Source organism: Sorex araneus, chromosome 4 (assembly GCF_027595985.1).
Source record: "Sorex araneus isolate mSorAra2 chromosome 4, mSorAra2.pri, whole genome shotgun sequence".
Lineage (NCBI taxonomy): Eukaryota > Metazoa > Chordata > Mammalia > Eulipotyphla > Soricidae > Sorex > Sorex araneus.
This window is the reverse complement of record NC_073305.1, coordinates 54493911-54509079: the sequence shown is the minus strand read 5'-3', so window position 1 is coordinate 54509079 and position 15169 is coordinate 54493911. Positions and strand designations below refer to the sequence as shown.

Here is a 15169-nt window from a genome sequence, read left to right as displayed (position 1 = left end):
CAGCACAAAACGGTTGGACACCATTGCGTGGCTCAACAGGGACTGAGAACCGCAAAGGCAGACAGAGCTTGGTTTTCAGCCTGGAATGGAGAAGACAGCGGTGTCTGGTCGGTGGATATGGCTCCTGCCTTGCTGGCAGGGAGTCCGGGTGATAGACCCCCAGCACTGCATCCCCCCTCCCCCCCATCCCCAGTGCAGAAAGATTCAAGTTCAGAACCATAAACCATTGGAATATCCCGCTTAGAGTCCTGGGCTCCTTCCGACAGTGCTTCTCTCTTTTTCCAACAGCCTCAGAGCCCCCACCCCCAGTTTACAAGTTTCCCGAGGGCGGTTTTGCGTTGTTCTTGCTTCCTGCTGGGCACTGGGCAGTGAGGTCAGCATGGGAGGGATCTCGGAGGGTGGCTAAGCGTCAGAGCACACGCAGTGCACGGCGTGAGCCCCCACGCCCCACTTCCAGCCACACACTATCAGGATGAGCTCAGTCATTGCAGCCAGTGCACACCCCCGACACCTCCGCCACCACCACCACCACCCCGAGGCCTCGCACCGCGGCCCGCACGCGTCGCGGCTGCTGGAGAGCACCGTGCACCCTGCGCCCTGCGGGGACCGAGAGATGCTCCTGCGGAGGAGCAGGGAGGCCACCGAACCGGCCCATTGGACCAGGCCCTGCCCTTCCCACCCGCGCCGGGGAAGGGCGCCACGGAACCGGCCGGGGCGGGCGTGCACCGGGTCGGAACCCAAGCCCCGAGGCCAGGCGGGAAGCGGAGGCCGAACCCCCTGGGCTCCACGCCCGGGACCCGCTGGGCCTGCAGCGCCGCGGCTCGAACTGGGCGGGCGCGGCCGGGGGCAGGGCCGGCCCCGGGGGAGGAGAAAGGGGCCGGGCCGCGCTCGCCGGGCCTAGGCCGGGCCTGAGCCCCGGGACCCGGGCCTGCAGCGAGCAGAGGCGGCGCAACCCGGCGCACGGGACCCAAGTGAGTCCGGCCGGGCCGGGCGGGGGACGGGCAGGGCCCGGCGAGCGGGGCGCGAGCACCTCAGGGGCCCCGAGCACCGCCTGCGCGCCCCGGCACCGAGACCCGCCGCCAGAGGTCGGCTCCGCGGTGCGGTAGCAGCCCCTGCACAGACTTGACCTTGGGGTGGGCGAGCCCAGGAAGCCCCATCCGTGAGCAAAATCGCCCTGGCGGTTTCAGGGGAGGGAAAGAGGCCCCTAGAGCTGAGTGAGGGCCCCGAGAAAGGCGAGGAAAGGGGGGGTCTGGAAGAGGGTGGTCCCGTGGGCCACACTGAAAAGGTGACATTGGTGCAACCCTGCCCGTGTGCTGAGGACACGGAAGAGCAGCGGGAAAGGGAAAAGGCAAGGGCATCTGGGCACGCGCCAGCCAGCCAGAGGCCGGGCTGAGGCCCAGGGCCCTGAGTGTTCCAGGGTCCAGAGGAAGCGGGGAGAGCTGAGTGTGTGTGTGTGGGGGGGGGAACTGTACAGATGAGGGGCGGGGCTTAAACATGCCCAGCGTCCCCACAACCCTGCAGCCTGTGACCCCACCAAGCTTCTTCCCTGGCTCCTGCCCTGCTCTACCCGGGGAAGACCGACCATGCCTAGTTGTAAGGCTGGGGTGCAGAAGACTGGACCCCCGAAAATGGGCCCCTGCAGGAAAGAGTGTCAGGGCTGCCTGTCAGCTGGTTCCCAGATTCCAGGATAAAGCAGAGGTGCCCCTGACATGGCCTGCCTGGAGACAGGATCACCCACCCCTAGGGGATGGGCTGGGGGTGGGGGTGGGGGTCACAAGAACTGCTCTGTTGTCCCAGGGGCGCTGCCAGTAGGAAGGTTCTGCGAGGAGGGGGCCCTGGAGTCTGGGGCTAGGGCCCAGAGAATGGCTGTGGGCCGGAGTCAAGTTTGATACTCTCCCACGTGGTCCCCCAGAACCACGAGCAGTGGCACTGAGCACTGTCAGACTTCAGAAAAATTTATGAGGGTCAGACCAAGGGGCAGGGCACCTGTTGTGCTCCATGGTCTGGGCTGGACGCCCGGTGCCACGTGGTCTCCCAAGCACGTCTGGGAGTGGACCCGGAACAGAGCCAGGAGTAACTCCCCAGCCCTGCCAAGGTGCACCCAAAATCAAACAGAAACATAGGAGTCTGGGGCTGGAGTGATAGCATGGCTGGTAGGGGTTTGCCTTGCACGCAGCCAACCCGGGTTCGATTCCCAGCATCCCATATGGTCCCCTGAGCACCGCCAGGAGTAATTCCTGAGTGCAGAGCCAGGAGTAACCCCTGTGCATCGCCAGATGTGACCCAAAAAGAAAACAAAAACAAAACATAGGAGTCAGAGGGATAATAGAGCGGGCGCAGCACTTGCCTTGCATGGCAATCCCCAGCATCCTGTGCGGTTCCCCGAGCACCGCCAGGAGTAATTCCTGAGTGCAGAGCCAGGAGTAAGCCCTGAGCATCACTGGGTGTGGCCCCAAAACCCAAACTGGAAACAATCAGAAAACTAGAGCAGAAGCACTGGAGACTGTCAAGGGGAAACGGGGATTGCTAAGCAGGCAGGGACTGCTATGAAGGACTCGGGGTCTACCGTGGCTCTGGGGGGCCTGTGAATGCCCAGAGTTGGGGTAGGGTATTCCCAGAGTTATGCCATCGGCGCCCAGCAGTGGCCAAGGGGCCCTGCACTCAGGGGATGTGGACAAAGCAGGTCTGGGGGCCCCGTGAGTTTGTACAGCAGCGCTGTTTGTACAGCTGCAGGTGTCTGGGGGCGGTGGGGGGAGGGGGCGGGAGGCTTTAGCCCCTTTCTGGCTAACGCGTTCTGCCCTGCCACCTCCCAGGCCATTATGGGAGGTGATGCCCGAAGCCCTGGCACACATCCCAGCGCCCAGGCGGGCCTGGCGGGGGGTTGGAGTGGAGCTCCAATGCTGAGCGTTTTCTCCCCCATGTCCGCGCCCCTGCACAGGTGTTCTGCAGTCAGCCAGAAAGTGGAGAGCCCAGCCGGAGCCAGGATGGGCAGCCCAGCGTACCGCGTGTCCATGGGGGAGACCCCGAGTAGGGGCGTGCACCCCGACATAGAGAGCGAGAGGTCCGTGAGGCCTTTCAACGTGGAGCGGCTCACCAACCTCCTCGACGGAGGCGCCCAGAACACTGCTCTCCGCAGGGAGATCGGTAAGGGGAGTGGGGGCGGGGGCGGAGGCGGGGGCGGGGGCGTGGGGCTGGGGGAGCGGTTTGGCGCCCAGAGGCTGCCCTGGAAAGGTCCTTCACTGCAGTCCCATCTCTCAAAAGCCAGTCCTGCTCTCAAAATTCACTGGTAGAACTTCATTCCTTTGGGCCTGGAGATAGTACAGAGGTTAAGGCACATGCCTGGCACGCGGCCGACCCAGGATTGACCCCCAGCACCATGGTCCTCCCAAGCACGGCCAAGAACAACCCCTGAGGACCCGAGTGATGGCACAGCGGGTAGGGTGTTTGCCTTTCATGCAGCTGACCTGGGTTCAATCCCCGGCATCCCGTATGGTCCCCTAGCACGCCAGGAGTAATTCCTGAGTGCAACAGAGCCAGGAGTAACCTCTGAGCATCGCTGAGTGTGACCCAAAAAAGAAAAAAAAAAACCACTGAGCACAGAGCCAGGAGTAGTCCATAGCAGCATCAACCAGACATAGCTCAAACCTCCCCGACCTCGAGCTGGGAAAGGTATCTTTGTCACGTCGGTGCTCTCCGAGCCTGGAGCAGGAGGCTCAACGCCAGCCCCGACTCTCGCTCTGTGGCGCCCAGCCACTTGGGACAAGTCATTTGCCTCCTCTGGGCACAGTGCTCGCCGCCTTCCTTCCCTGACACCAGCCAGGGTGGGGACCTGTGGGGTTACCAGGAACCACTCAGGTCTGCGAGGCCTCTGTTGTCTGTCCCCGGCAGAGCGCATCATCCAGAGCGACCAGACGCTTAGTGTGAAGGATATTTATTTCATGACGCAGAATGAACGCTACGAGGCGGCCGTGCAGAAGGCATGCCGTGTCCTGATGCTGGCACAGCGTCTGGGCTGGCCTGAAGACGGGCTGGAACTAAAATACGCGTACAGGTGCGTTCTCCTGCAGAGAGCGGCTCACCGGGCATCTCCCCAAGCCCCCAAGCTGCCAGGTGAGCCCCCATACCCCCCCGCCTGCCGCTGCTCACCGGCCGCCTCTGTCTTCCCCACAGAGCCCTCTCTGGAGACATGGCCTTCAACATCCACAGAGTGTTCCAGAAGGCGCTCGAGAGCCTGGGCTCAGATGAACAGATCGCTAAATGGGGCCCGCCGAGCTCCCAGTTCCAGATCATCGTCACGTACGCCCAGACGGAACTGGGCCACGGTGAGCGGGAGGCTGCGCGCCTCAGAGACCTGCCCGGGAAACCCTCCAGCAGGCGGGTCAGGGGCTTGAGGAAGGGGGAACCGGGTCCCAACTTAGACCAGCGTCCTGTGTGAAGGTGATGGGAAGGGTTATTCCTTTTGGAGAGGCCAGCAGCTGTTCCTCATCCCCCACTTGGGCTGCTGGTGAGGGAGAGAGAGGGGGGTGTTGTGGAGAGAGAGGGGGGGGAGAGAGAGAGAGGGAGAGGGAGAGAGAGAGGGAGGAAGAGAGAGAGAGGGAGAGGGAGAGAGAGAGGGAGAGAGAGAGGGAGGAAGAGAGAGGGAGGAAGAGAGAGGGAGAGAAAGAGGGAGGAAGAGGGAGGGAGGGAGAGAGGAAGAGGGAAAGGGAGGGAGGGAGAGAGGGAGGAAGAGGGAGAGAGGGAGGGAGGGAGAGAGGGAGAGGGAGAGGAAGAGGGAGAGGGAGGGAGAGAGAAACAGGGAGAGAAAGAAGGAGAGAAGGAGAGAGGGAGAAAGAGGGAGAGAAGGAGAGAGGGAGAAAGAGGAAGAGAAAGGGAGAGGAGAGAGAGAAGGAGAGAGAAGGAGAGAGAGAAGAGAGAGAGAGACAGAGAGAGAAAGAGAAAGAGGGACAGGGAGGAGAGGGGGGGGACAGGGAGGGAGGAGGAGGGAGAGGAGCGGAAGGGAGAGGGAGAGGGGGGAGAGAGGTGCTGGAAAACAGGGCCCTGCCCCATGCACATTTTCAGCCTGGCTAGATGCAGCCCCCTGGGCACCCGGCCTGGTACCCTGTCTCACAGCATGCCCCTCCCTCCTTGACTCCTAGGGACGTATCTTCAGGGCCTGGAGACTGAAGCCACCTATGATGCAGCCACCCAGGAATTCGTGATGCACAGTCCCACACTGACAGCCACCAAGTGGTGGCCTGGGGACCGTGAGTACCCCCAACCCACACAGCCCTACAGTGTGAGCATCTCAGACTGAGTTCCTGTCGAGGCTGGAGGCCCCCTTGGTTGACCTCCCTGACGCCAGGGGATCGCCCTGTGCCATGGGTGGGACAGAGAGAGTTTCACCCATGAGGGAATTTGGAAGCAACTGTAAAAAGCAACCCAGCCTTTGGAGCGTGAGGGCCGAGGTTCTCTCTCTCTCTCCCCCTCCCTCCCTCTCCCTTCCTCTCGCTTCTTCTCTCTCCCTCTCTCTCCTCTCTCTCCCTCTCTCTCTGTCTCTGTCTCTCACACACAGGGACCTCCCATACCCCAGTTCCTCTGTCTCCCAAGCTCCTGACTGCTTTGGGTCCAGCGCACCTGCACCTTGCTGGAAACCAGAGAAGGCCCCCTCGGCCCACCAGTGCCATGCTCCCCTATGGCCGCCAGGTGGCAGCCTCACTGCGCTTCCCTGAGGCTCAGAGACTGGCGAAGCCCAAGGGGACTGAGGGGCTTCCACCCTTCCCCTCCACTTTGACAGGAACAAGTGCTGACGACACATGTGGCACTTGTATGGGGGTGGGGGAGTAGTGGGTGAGTGCGCTAAGGGGAAAAACAGAACATAGCGGATGCAAAGACTCCAGCTACAGGGCAAGAGAGCGAGAAGAAAGGAGGAGGGAGTATTCAGAGAGAGAGATAAGGGGGGACAGCAGGTAAAACGACGGAGAGGACAGGGTTCAAACCACCTCGAGGACCCATCCACTCTCAGAACTTTAATCCCCTTAACTGGGAAAGTCCCGCGCCCAGCCGGGCAGGGAAGGCCAGGGCGGGCTCTCAGGGCCTGTTGGAGTGATGCGTCTGTATGCCTCCCAGTTGGGCTGACATCAGAGCGAGTCATGATGAGGTTTCCCTTGTTCTGTCTTTGCTCGGGGCCACAACCAGTGCTGCTCTCTCCTGCCGGCAGGTCTCGGGAGACGTTATGGGGTGCTGGGGGTTGAACCAGATCAGACATGTGCAAGGCAAGCGCCTCGGCCATTCCCCTGTACTCTCTCCGGCCCCCAGTACCAGGTTTGAAGGACAGAAAAACAAAGATGCACATCTGCAGCGAGCCAGGGTCACACTTGTTCGGTTCCTTGGGGGCAGTGCCCCCCCAGGTTTAGTGATTTTGGGGAGTCCCTGGCAGGGAGCAGCATGGCCCCGACTGTCTGAGCACTGTCGGAGAGTAGCTCTCGCCGGCCACGGGGCCCGCGCACTTCCAGAAGCGCCTTGCAGACTGTTTCCGCTGGAATTCAGTGACCGAGCTGAGCCCTTTAGAAGAGCACGTCAGGGGCGGGGGTCCCTCTGGGCCTCCACGCACCTCCTTGAGCATCCCTGCCCACATGTGACACTGTCGCTCGTAAGGCGGCCGCTAACCCAGCAAAGCTGGCATTCAGACAGAAGCCCCTGCCCCACCAGCCCCCGAGCGCCCGGATAAGTGCCTCAAGCCAGGCTTTTGAGCAGACGTGCTGTGAGAGACTTTGGGGGCTCCAGGCAGCCCAGCCCCAACAGGGAGAGGCCCCCCTGGCACTCGTAGCCCTGCTCTGGGCCCACCTCCTCGTGCCCCCCGGGGCAGATCTGGGGCTCAGGACTCCCCCCCTCCCCCCCTGTGCCCTTCTTCTGCCAAAGCAGGGCCTCCCAGCGGGGCTCCCCCAGGTTCCCGGCACCCCTCCCCCATTCCCTGCCATCAGCGGGATCTGCATCCCGGACCTCGAGGGGAGAGCTGGCCCGCCCACCCCACACCCTACGCCTTCCCAAGCAGCGGCTTACGCTTGGCCTCTCCCCCCTGCCCTCAGTGGGACGGTCCGCTACCCACGCCCTGGTGCAGGCCCAGCTCATCTGCTCGGGAGCCCGGCAGGGCATGCACGCCTTCATCGTGCCCATCCGGAGCCTCAAGGACCACAGCCCACTGCCAGGTAAGTGCTGCTGCTGTGGCCTCGGGGACCCCTGCGAGGAGACCCCACCCAGCCGTGCCATCTTGGGAATGAGGGGGTATATCTCCCCTGGGCAGAGGGCCCCAGTGGGGCAGACCTGGCGTGTCCTGACTTTGACTCGCCCCCCAGGGGGCACAGGCTGCCGTGAGGCGCGGGTGAGCTACCGTGTGTGTGTGTGTGTGTGTGTGTGTGTGTGTGTGTGTCACTGAGTGACAGACTGTCCCGTCTCCTTCCTCTACTAGGAGTCACCGTTGGAGACATCGGGCCCAAGATGGACTTTGAGCACACGGACAATGGCTTCCTGCGGCTGGACCACGTGCGGATCCCCCGGGAGAACATGCTGAACCGCTTTGCACAGGTGGGTGAGCCGAGGGGTGGGGGGGGGCAGCGGCTGTCCCTGGCAGCCACTGCTCTGCGGCCTCCTTCATGACGCTGAGGTCCCAGGCTCTGGTGTCCCTGAAAGCTGGGTGAAAGATATATGTCACCTCGGGCTCAACTTGTCCTCGCTGAGACTCAGTTCCTGGGAGCAAACGCTCACCTCATGGGGTGGCAAGCTGAGAGGAGGGCGCAGTGTGTGTGGACACACTGGCCACGGGACAGAAGCCAGTTGTGTGTCCCCCGGCCAGGAGGGCTCAGCTGCAGACTCTAGCGAGCGCCCAGCGAGTCCCAGCACAGGAGCCCGAGCCAGGGCCTGGGGACAGTGGCACCCAGCCACCAGCAACAGGTGCTGATCCGCCCTCGTGGCTGCTGAACCACGAGCCTCAGCTCAGACCCAGCACCTGTCCTTGGCCCACCAGGTCCGGCCTGACGGCACCTACGTCAAGCTGGGGACGCCGCAGAGCAACTACCTTTCCATGGTGGTGGTGCGCGTGGAGCTGCTGCTGGGCGAGATCGTGCCCCTGCTGCAGAAGGCCTGCTGCATCGCCATCCGCTACTCTGTCATCCGCCACCAGTCCCGCCTCCGGCCCAGGCAAGGCCCCCGCCCCCCGCCACTGCTGCCCATGTCAGGGCCTGGCCCTGGCCTTCGGCTCTCTTAGCCTCGTGGGTTCCCAGGCTGGTGTCCTTGGCCCTTAGCACCAGTTGGGCTATGGTCTGACTGGTTCCAGTGTCCAGTTCTGTGACGGGCAGCAGGTTGGCACACTGCAGGGGACTGTGGCTTCTGTGTTTGTTCTCTCAGGGGTGTGCGTGTGTGTGTGTCTGTGAATGTGTATATATGTGTGTCTGTGTGTCTGTATATGAGTCAGTATAAGTGTGTATGTATGTGTGTATGTGTGTGTATGTGTGTGTGTGGCACAGCTCCTCACCCTCACAGCAGCCTGTCCTCATCAGAAAGGGTTTCTCTGGCTGGGAGTGTCAGCCTCCCCCCAGGGTAAGTTCAAGTCTGGGCCAGTGTGATTGTCCGTGGTTGCATCGGGATCACACTCCCTCATCTCCATGGTGCCAAAGAGCAAAGGCCTCTCGCCTCTCTTAATGTCTGTGTGCACACAGTTGCCAGGTTCAGAACATAAAAATGCAGGACTGTCTGTTAAATTTGAAGTTAGAATAAGTAACAAAATTTTCTTTTTTTAAAATTGTTTTTCAATTAAAAAAATTTATTTTATTTTTATAAAGTTCACAGTATTTTATTACATTCAATATTCCAACACCAATCCCACCACCATAACACCTTCCCACCCCCATTATTTCAAATTTTCCCAATTACTCCCAAGACTGCCCCAACAGCAGGCCCTAAATAATTTATTTGGTATTGCTTGTTATGAATAATCTGCTAAAAATGATCCAAAAAAGTTTCCTTGGGGCTGGAGTGATAGCACAGCGGGTAGGGCGTTTGCCTTGCATGCAGCAGACCTGGGTTTGATTCCCAGCATCCCATATGGTCCCCTGAGCACCGCCAGGGGTGATTCCTGAGTGCAGAGCCAGGAGTAACCCCTGTGCATTGCCAGGTGTGACCCAAAAAGAAAAAAAATTTTTTTTAAGTTTCCTTAGGCAAAAGTATGTGAAGATTGAATAACAAAATTTTCAATGAAATGTGTTTCATGTGGGCACGACACACCCACCCAGGACACAGAAAAATGGTGTCAGTGTGGTGAGTGGAGCGGGAGCTCACAGCTGCGTGAGCAAAAAAAAGGAAGCTGGGGACTAGGAGGGGACAGCTTCCACTTGGCGGACTGTCCTCAGTGCCCCCTGGCCAGCCCTGCCCCCTCCTTTGGCCCTGACCTTCCCCTGTGAGACGGACAGTCAGATCAGCAGGACGGACAGCAGCCAGCGGACACTGGTCCGGGTGTCTGGTGGTACTTCTGCCCTGAGCTCGGGGACCCAGGAGTCAAATGCTAAGTGCCTGGGGCTTAGAGACCAGGAGGCCGGGGACCCCTCGTCCAACCGGCCCCCTGTGAGAGCTAAGGCCAGCTGCCCGACCCCAGCTTCCTTAGTTTCAACCCGGGTGTCATGGGAATGATCCTCAGAGTGTAGCTGAGGAGAAATCAAGGACATGCACCTTATCCAGAGTGCCAGACACAATGGCCTCTGGCAGACCAGGGCATCGGGCGTGTTCTCCAGAGGCCAGCAGAGTGGGGAGGAGGAGGCTGCTGCTGTCTGGGCTGCAGTGGGCAAGAGGCTGGACAGGCAGAAGCTGGGGTTTACTCTCACCTTTCACCCCCCCCCCCCATTCACAAAGGGAGGCCCTACCATGCGGGCTCATCTCCGGCTTGAAGGACACAGCAGCGACCACTGGCCAGTGCCGTGTCCTCCTGGGATTCTGTCCATGTCCTCAGAATTCTGGACCGGCCTCTGCACAGGTCCCAGGCACAGCACATGTACCTTGGCAGTCAAAGAGCAGTTTGAGGGGCTGGAGCGATAGCACAGCGGGTAGGGCGTTTGCCTTGCACGCAGCCGATCCTGGTTCGATTCCCAGCATCCCATATGGTCCCCTGAGCACCGCCAGGAGTAATTCCTGAGTGCACGAGCCAAGAGTAACCCCTGTGGATCTCTGGGGGTGACCCAAAAAAGCAAAAATAATAATAATAATAAAAGAGCAGTTTGAGTCCCGGGGTGTGGCATGCAGAAGCGTCTGGGTTGAAGCAGAATGATTCACCTGCCACCATTTTGTCAGTTCCCCTCAGCAAGGATTTCTGGGTGAACTAATTCAGATGGGCTGTGGGGATTTTGTAAGATTACCAACTGACCCCTAACAGTTGACTCTGCAACCTGCTACCAAAACAACTGTCCTCTTAGTTTCCCCCAGGACCGTCCTGGCCCTGGGGAATGTCAGAAGCCATTTGTGGCACGGAGCAGTGTTCTCAGTCTTCTGCTTCTGCTCCACTCAGTGACCCGGAAGCCAAAGTCCTGGACTACCAGACGCAGCAGCAGAAACTCTTCCCTCCGCTGGCCTCGGCCTATGCATTCCACTTCCTGGCGAACAACCTCTTGGAGTTCTTCCGTCACTCCTACAGAGCCATCCGGGACCGAGACTTCAGCCTCCTGCCCGAGGTACCTGCTCTCTTCGGGGGCGCTAGGGGCTGGCCAGTGAAACTGTCCCTACCCCGCCCCCTCCCCCACCTGCCCTGGGAAGCAGCCACAACCCTGTTCCCACAGCCCCGCACTGGGTCCCTCCCATATACCAAGGTACCCACGGTGAACTTTACCCCAACAAGTAAACCCACGCCCACCTGCCCCCAGAAAGCTCCGAAAACAATAGGCAGCCTCAGTGCCAAGAGATAGCGCCAAGGACTTGGAGCGCACGCTTTGTAAGCAGGCGGCCTGGCTGATCCCTGGCACCACATGATTTCCCCGTGGCCCTAAGGCAACACAGAGGAAATAATCACACCCACTAGACAGAACACCAGGGTGCACAATCCCAGATTGCACTTGGCATCCCCAAGTGCCCAGCAAACCCACAGTCTGACTCAGAATACAGTCGCTGCGGCAGCCCTGTGGGCCCCCTGAGCACGTGGTTTTTTTTTTTCCTTGTTTGCTTTTGGGCCACACCCAGTGGTGCTCAGGTGTTACTCCTGGCTCTGCACTCAGAAATCACACCTGGTGGTGCTCAGGGATGCTGGGGACCAAACCTCGGTCAGTCACGTGCAAGGCAAAGCCCTTACCCGCTGTCCTATCGCACCGGCCACGTCTGAGCACATTTGCAGCACTATGGTGTCTGCTTATTTAGGTTATCCCAGACTCCTCTACGGGTACTATGACATCTACTCTACCTCAAATGCCCTGCTTTACCGGCCTAAAACTCAAAAAAAAACCAAAAACCGATTCTGATTCCTGAACACCTCCGAACCCCAGCGTTGCGGATGAAACACCTTGGGCTGGCGCGCACGCCAATGCCCCTGCTGTGGTGCGGCTTTGTGCACTCCTCCGGCTCATCCTTCCCGGGGCACAGCGGGTACCCTCCGCATCCTGGCTCACAGGGCCGAGAGGACATGCGCCTCCCCCCAGCACTGGAAAGTCTGAAACCTGTGGGAGGCTTCAAGAACAAAGACCCGATCTGGTCAGCTGCCTGCCAGGCCCTCCTGTTAGCCAGAGCAGGGCGTTGATGCCTCACCCCTCCTCCCCCACCCCCACCCCCACCCAGCCCCTCTGCTTGCCAGCCCGAGACCTAACCCCGAATGGGCAATGAGCACTGAGTGAGACCTCCCCCAGGCTACCTTCATCCTAGCTTCATCCTAGGTCCATTATTATTATTATTATTATTATTATTATTATTATTATTATTATTATCATTATTTTGCTTTTCGGGTCACACCCAGCGATGCACAGGGGTTACTCCTGGCTCTGCATGCCCTACCTGCTGTGCTATCGCTCCAGCCCTGGTCCCTTCTTCTTTTTTTTTTTTTGCTTTTTTTTGGGTCACACCCAGCGATGCTCAGGGGTTACTCCTGGCTCTGCACTCAGGAATTACTCCTGTCGGTGCTCAGGGGACCATATGGGATGCTCGGAATCGAACCCGGGTCGGCCGCGTGCAAGGCAAACGCCCTACCAGCTGTGCTATTGCTCCAGCCCCCTTTTTTCTTTTGTTTGTTTTTGCCCTTCTTCTTCTTGCCCCCACAGCTCTCTGGCCCAGCTACCTGTGTGACTTTGATGAGGTGCCACACTTCAGTCTCAGCTTTCTTATTCCCCATGCTGCCACCCCCTCCCTGCCCCCACTGCCCATCTAGACACTGAGTTCATGTGTCCCAGCGGGGAGGCCAGACTTTGCTGCCGGCCACATCCGCGGCCCAGCCTACGCCATCCTGAGAGTAGGGGCTCCCTGAGGGGGAAGCCTGGCCGGTCCTGGGGGCCCTTCACGACGCTCCCCGCTTCTTCTCGCAGCTCCATGCACTGAGCTCGGGGATGAAGGCTTTGGTGTCGGAGTTCTGCGCCCAGGGGACAGAGGCGTGCCGCAGGGCCTGCGGTGGACACGGCTTCTCAAAGCTGAGTGGCCTGCCATCACTGGTCACCAAAGTGACCGCCTCCTGCACCTACGAGGGGGAGAACACGGTGCTCTACTTACAGGTGGCCAGGTAAGGCGGGCGGGGCCCGGCCCCCACTGGAACAGAAGCAGAACTCTAAGGGGAGCAGGATGCTAAGGCTTGATCGGAACCTCTTCCCGGAGGCACCACGGCGCCCAGCCAGGCCGCCGTCCCCTCTCCTGGACCACGGCCTCGGCCTCCCCCTTCTTCCCCGCCCCACATCAGTCCTTCTTCCCCACGTGGCCAGAGGGAGCTTTGCAAGGCCGAGAGAGAAGATCTCTTTTCACGCTGCTTTCCTGTCGGATATTAACCCCGATCACTCGCACTCTCCCATTGCTCTGGGCACCTGTCACACCCTGCCCGGTGGCCCTGCGCTCTGGGTCCTTCAGACCTGGCGCTGCCCTCCTGCCCTCCCGGTCCACCACACTCTAGCCCGGGCTCCCTTACCAGGGCGCCTCTGCACCTGCCTTCCCACCCCCCACCCCTCACCCCTGCGCCCGCCTGCTCTCTTCGACGCCCATCCACGTGTTCCTCTGCGGGCTCCTTGGCGGCTCTCACGGCCCTGCTGGGCAGGAAGCGGGCACGCCCCGAGCCGGCAGCCCTCCCTCCTCCTGCCAAGTGGGTGACGCTCACAGCAGGGGTCTCCCTCTGCAGCAGGAGTGCCCTTGAGGGCCGGGCACCCACACACCCTGTGCCCCAGGGCAGGGGCTGCACCCCAAGGGGCAAGGAGGGCGGGGTGAGCCGGCCCACTCCCCACCTCTCTTCTCTGCATCTGGACCTTCACATTCATCCACCCTCAGGCAAATACTTCCCCATGCCGGGAGAGAGGGTTCGCCTGCAAGTACACTATGGAACATTTCTTGGAACCTAATATCATTTATTTTGGCTTGGGTTTCTTTTTTTTTCCCTCCTTCAAATTCCAAGAGGGGTAGTTAACACCTGGGCTCTGCCCGGAGCCCAGCGCCTGCCTGACTCCTTAACAGTCTCACCCGGCTTTCACAAGCCCTATCAGGGGAGAACAACCAGGGCCGAGAAATTGAGGCTGAGGGAGGTGAACTGACTTCAGGAGCATCACACCGACCTCAGAGCTGGGGCTCCAGAGACCTTCTGAGCCCCAGCGCCTTATAAACTCAGGATTATCCTAAGACGCTGAATCACCTGTAATCCGCCCACTCGTGTTAGCATTTCTGCATCTACCCGTCTTTTCTCAGCTAAGAAAATTTGATTTCCGCAGTCGCTGAACTTTTCAGTACAAATCCCCGAGTCACAAGATCCTACCCCGCGGAAAGGGTTGTTTGCTCAGATATCAAAGGGGCTTATGACGTTCAGGACCTGAGCATGTCAGCCCGGCTCTCACCCGGACGGGGAGAGGAAGTCTGTCCGTCTCCCCCCTGCCTGCGGGCCTCTCAGCAGCTGTCTCTGGGGGCTCTGGGTTGGAGAGTGACCCACGGTCAGGCGGGACGAGGGGGGGGCCTGACTGAGGCCTGGGCCACCCCCTTCCCTCGCACCTGCCTCCCTAGGTTCCTGGTGAAGACCTACCTGCAGGCTCAGACCTCCCAGGGTGCCGGATCGCAAAGGTCTCTTCCTCAGTCTGCTGCCTACCTGGCCACAGCTGGCGTGCCCCGGTGTCCAGCCCGGAAGGCAGCGGACTTCCTGCGTCCGGAGCTCTACAGTGAGGCCTGGGCACACACGGCGGCCAGGTGAGCCCATGCTGGGGGTGATTTCCTCCCACATGGGGGCGGAGAGGGGGGGGCAGTGGGACGGCCAGGTGCGTGTCTGTGGACGGTTTTCGAAATACCCGTCCAGGTCCCAGACTCCTTGGGCTTCTCGGCTCCTGCCGCTCTGGGCAGAGAGACGGGGGGAGTCATATCGCTAAGTCGCGGGCCACCATCACTTCCCCATCCCAGCTGGTCAAGCTAGGAGGAAGCATCATCCTTCTGGCCAGTGCAAGGAATTTCAGGGCTGGGGAGATGGTTCCAAGGGCTGGGGCACAGGCTGTGCTGGAGAGCCCTGGGTTTGATCCCGAGCACTGAGCACTTACCCCCAACACCACCAGGAGTGGCTCCCGGACACTGCCAGGGACGGCCCGGCCCACCCCCTCAAAAAAGAGAATTTTTAAAATTCTTTAGGTTCTTTAATAATTTCCAGTACAAAGGACATTCACAGATGAGTACTACTGTGTATCGGTATGTATACACATAAGGCAATATTTGTCCACAGTGTAAAAATAATTCTTAAAAATCGGACCTCACAGGGCCAGAGAGCTAGCCCAACAGGCAGGAAGCCTGGGTTTGGTCTCTGGTACCTCATGGTCCCCTGGGAGCAGCTCCTGAGAAATGCCGGGTGTGACTCAGAAACAAACAAAATAATAATTAAAAAATATAAAAAATATAGACGACTACCTCAACGCCTGGGAAACAAGTGCTAAAGTTCCTACTTTACTACCCCCTCCCCCCACCACCACACGGTCCCCTGAGCACAGCTGGCTGTGGCCCAAGTGAAACAGAAAACAGT

At 59.9% G+C, this 15169-nt stretch overlaps 1 protein-coding gene across 3 annotated transcripts in view; it reads left to right on the top strand.

Moving 5' to 3' along the window:
• The window catches only part of ACOX2 (acyl-CoA oxidase 2), a 71078-nt gene that overhangs the window by 33544 nt on the left and 22365 nt on the right, over positions 1-15169 (top strand). Inside the window, exons 1-11 of one of the 3 annotated variants that reach the window (XM_004616471.2) lie at positions 857-971; positions 2939-3144; positions 3889-4051; positions 4171-4322; positions 5136-5243; positions 7065-7184; positions 7445-7560; positions 8000-8172; positions 10526-10688; positions 12516-12706; positions 14176-14355. In XM_004616471.2, the coding sequence (XP_004616528.2) occupies positions 2985-3144; positions 3889-4051; positions 4171-4322; positions 5136-5243; positions 7065-7184; positions 7445-7560; positions 8000-8172; positions 10526-10688; positions 12516-12706; positions 14176-14355 (1526 nt within the window). In that variant the 5' untranslated portion in view covers positions 857-971; positions 2939-2984. The other 2 variants (XM_055135511.1, XM_055135512.1) reach the window with 2 other exon arrangements.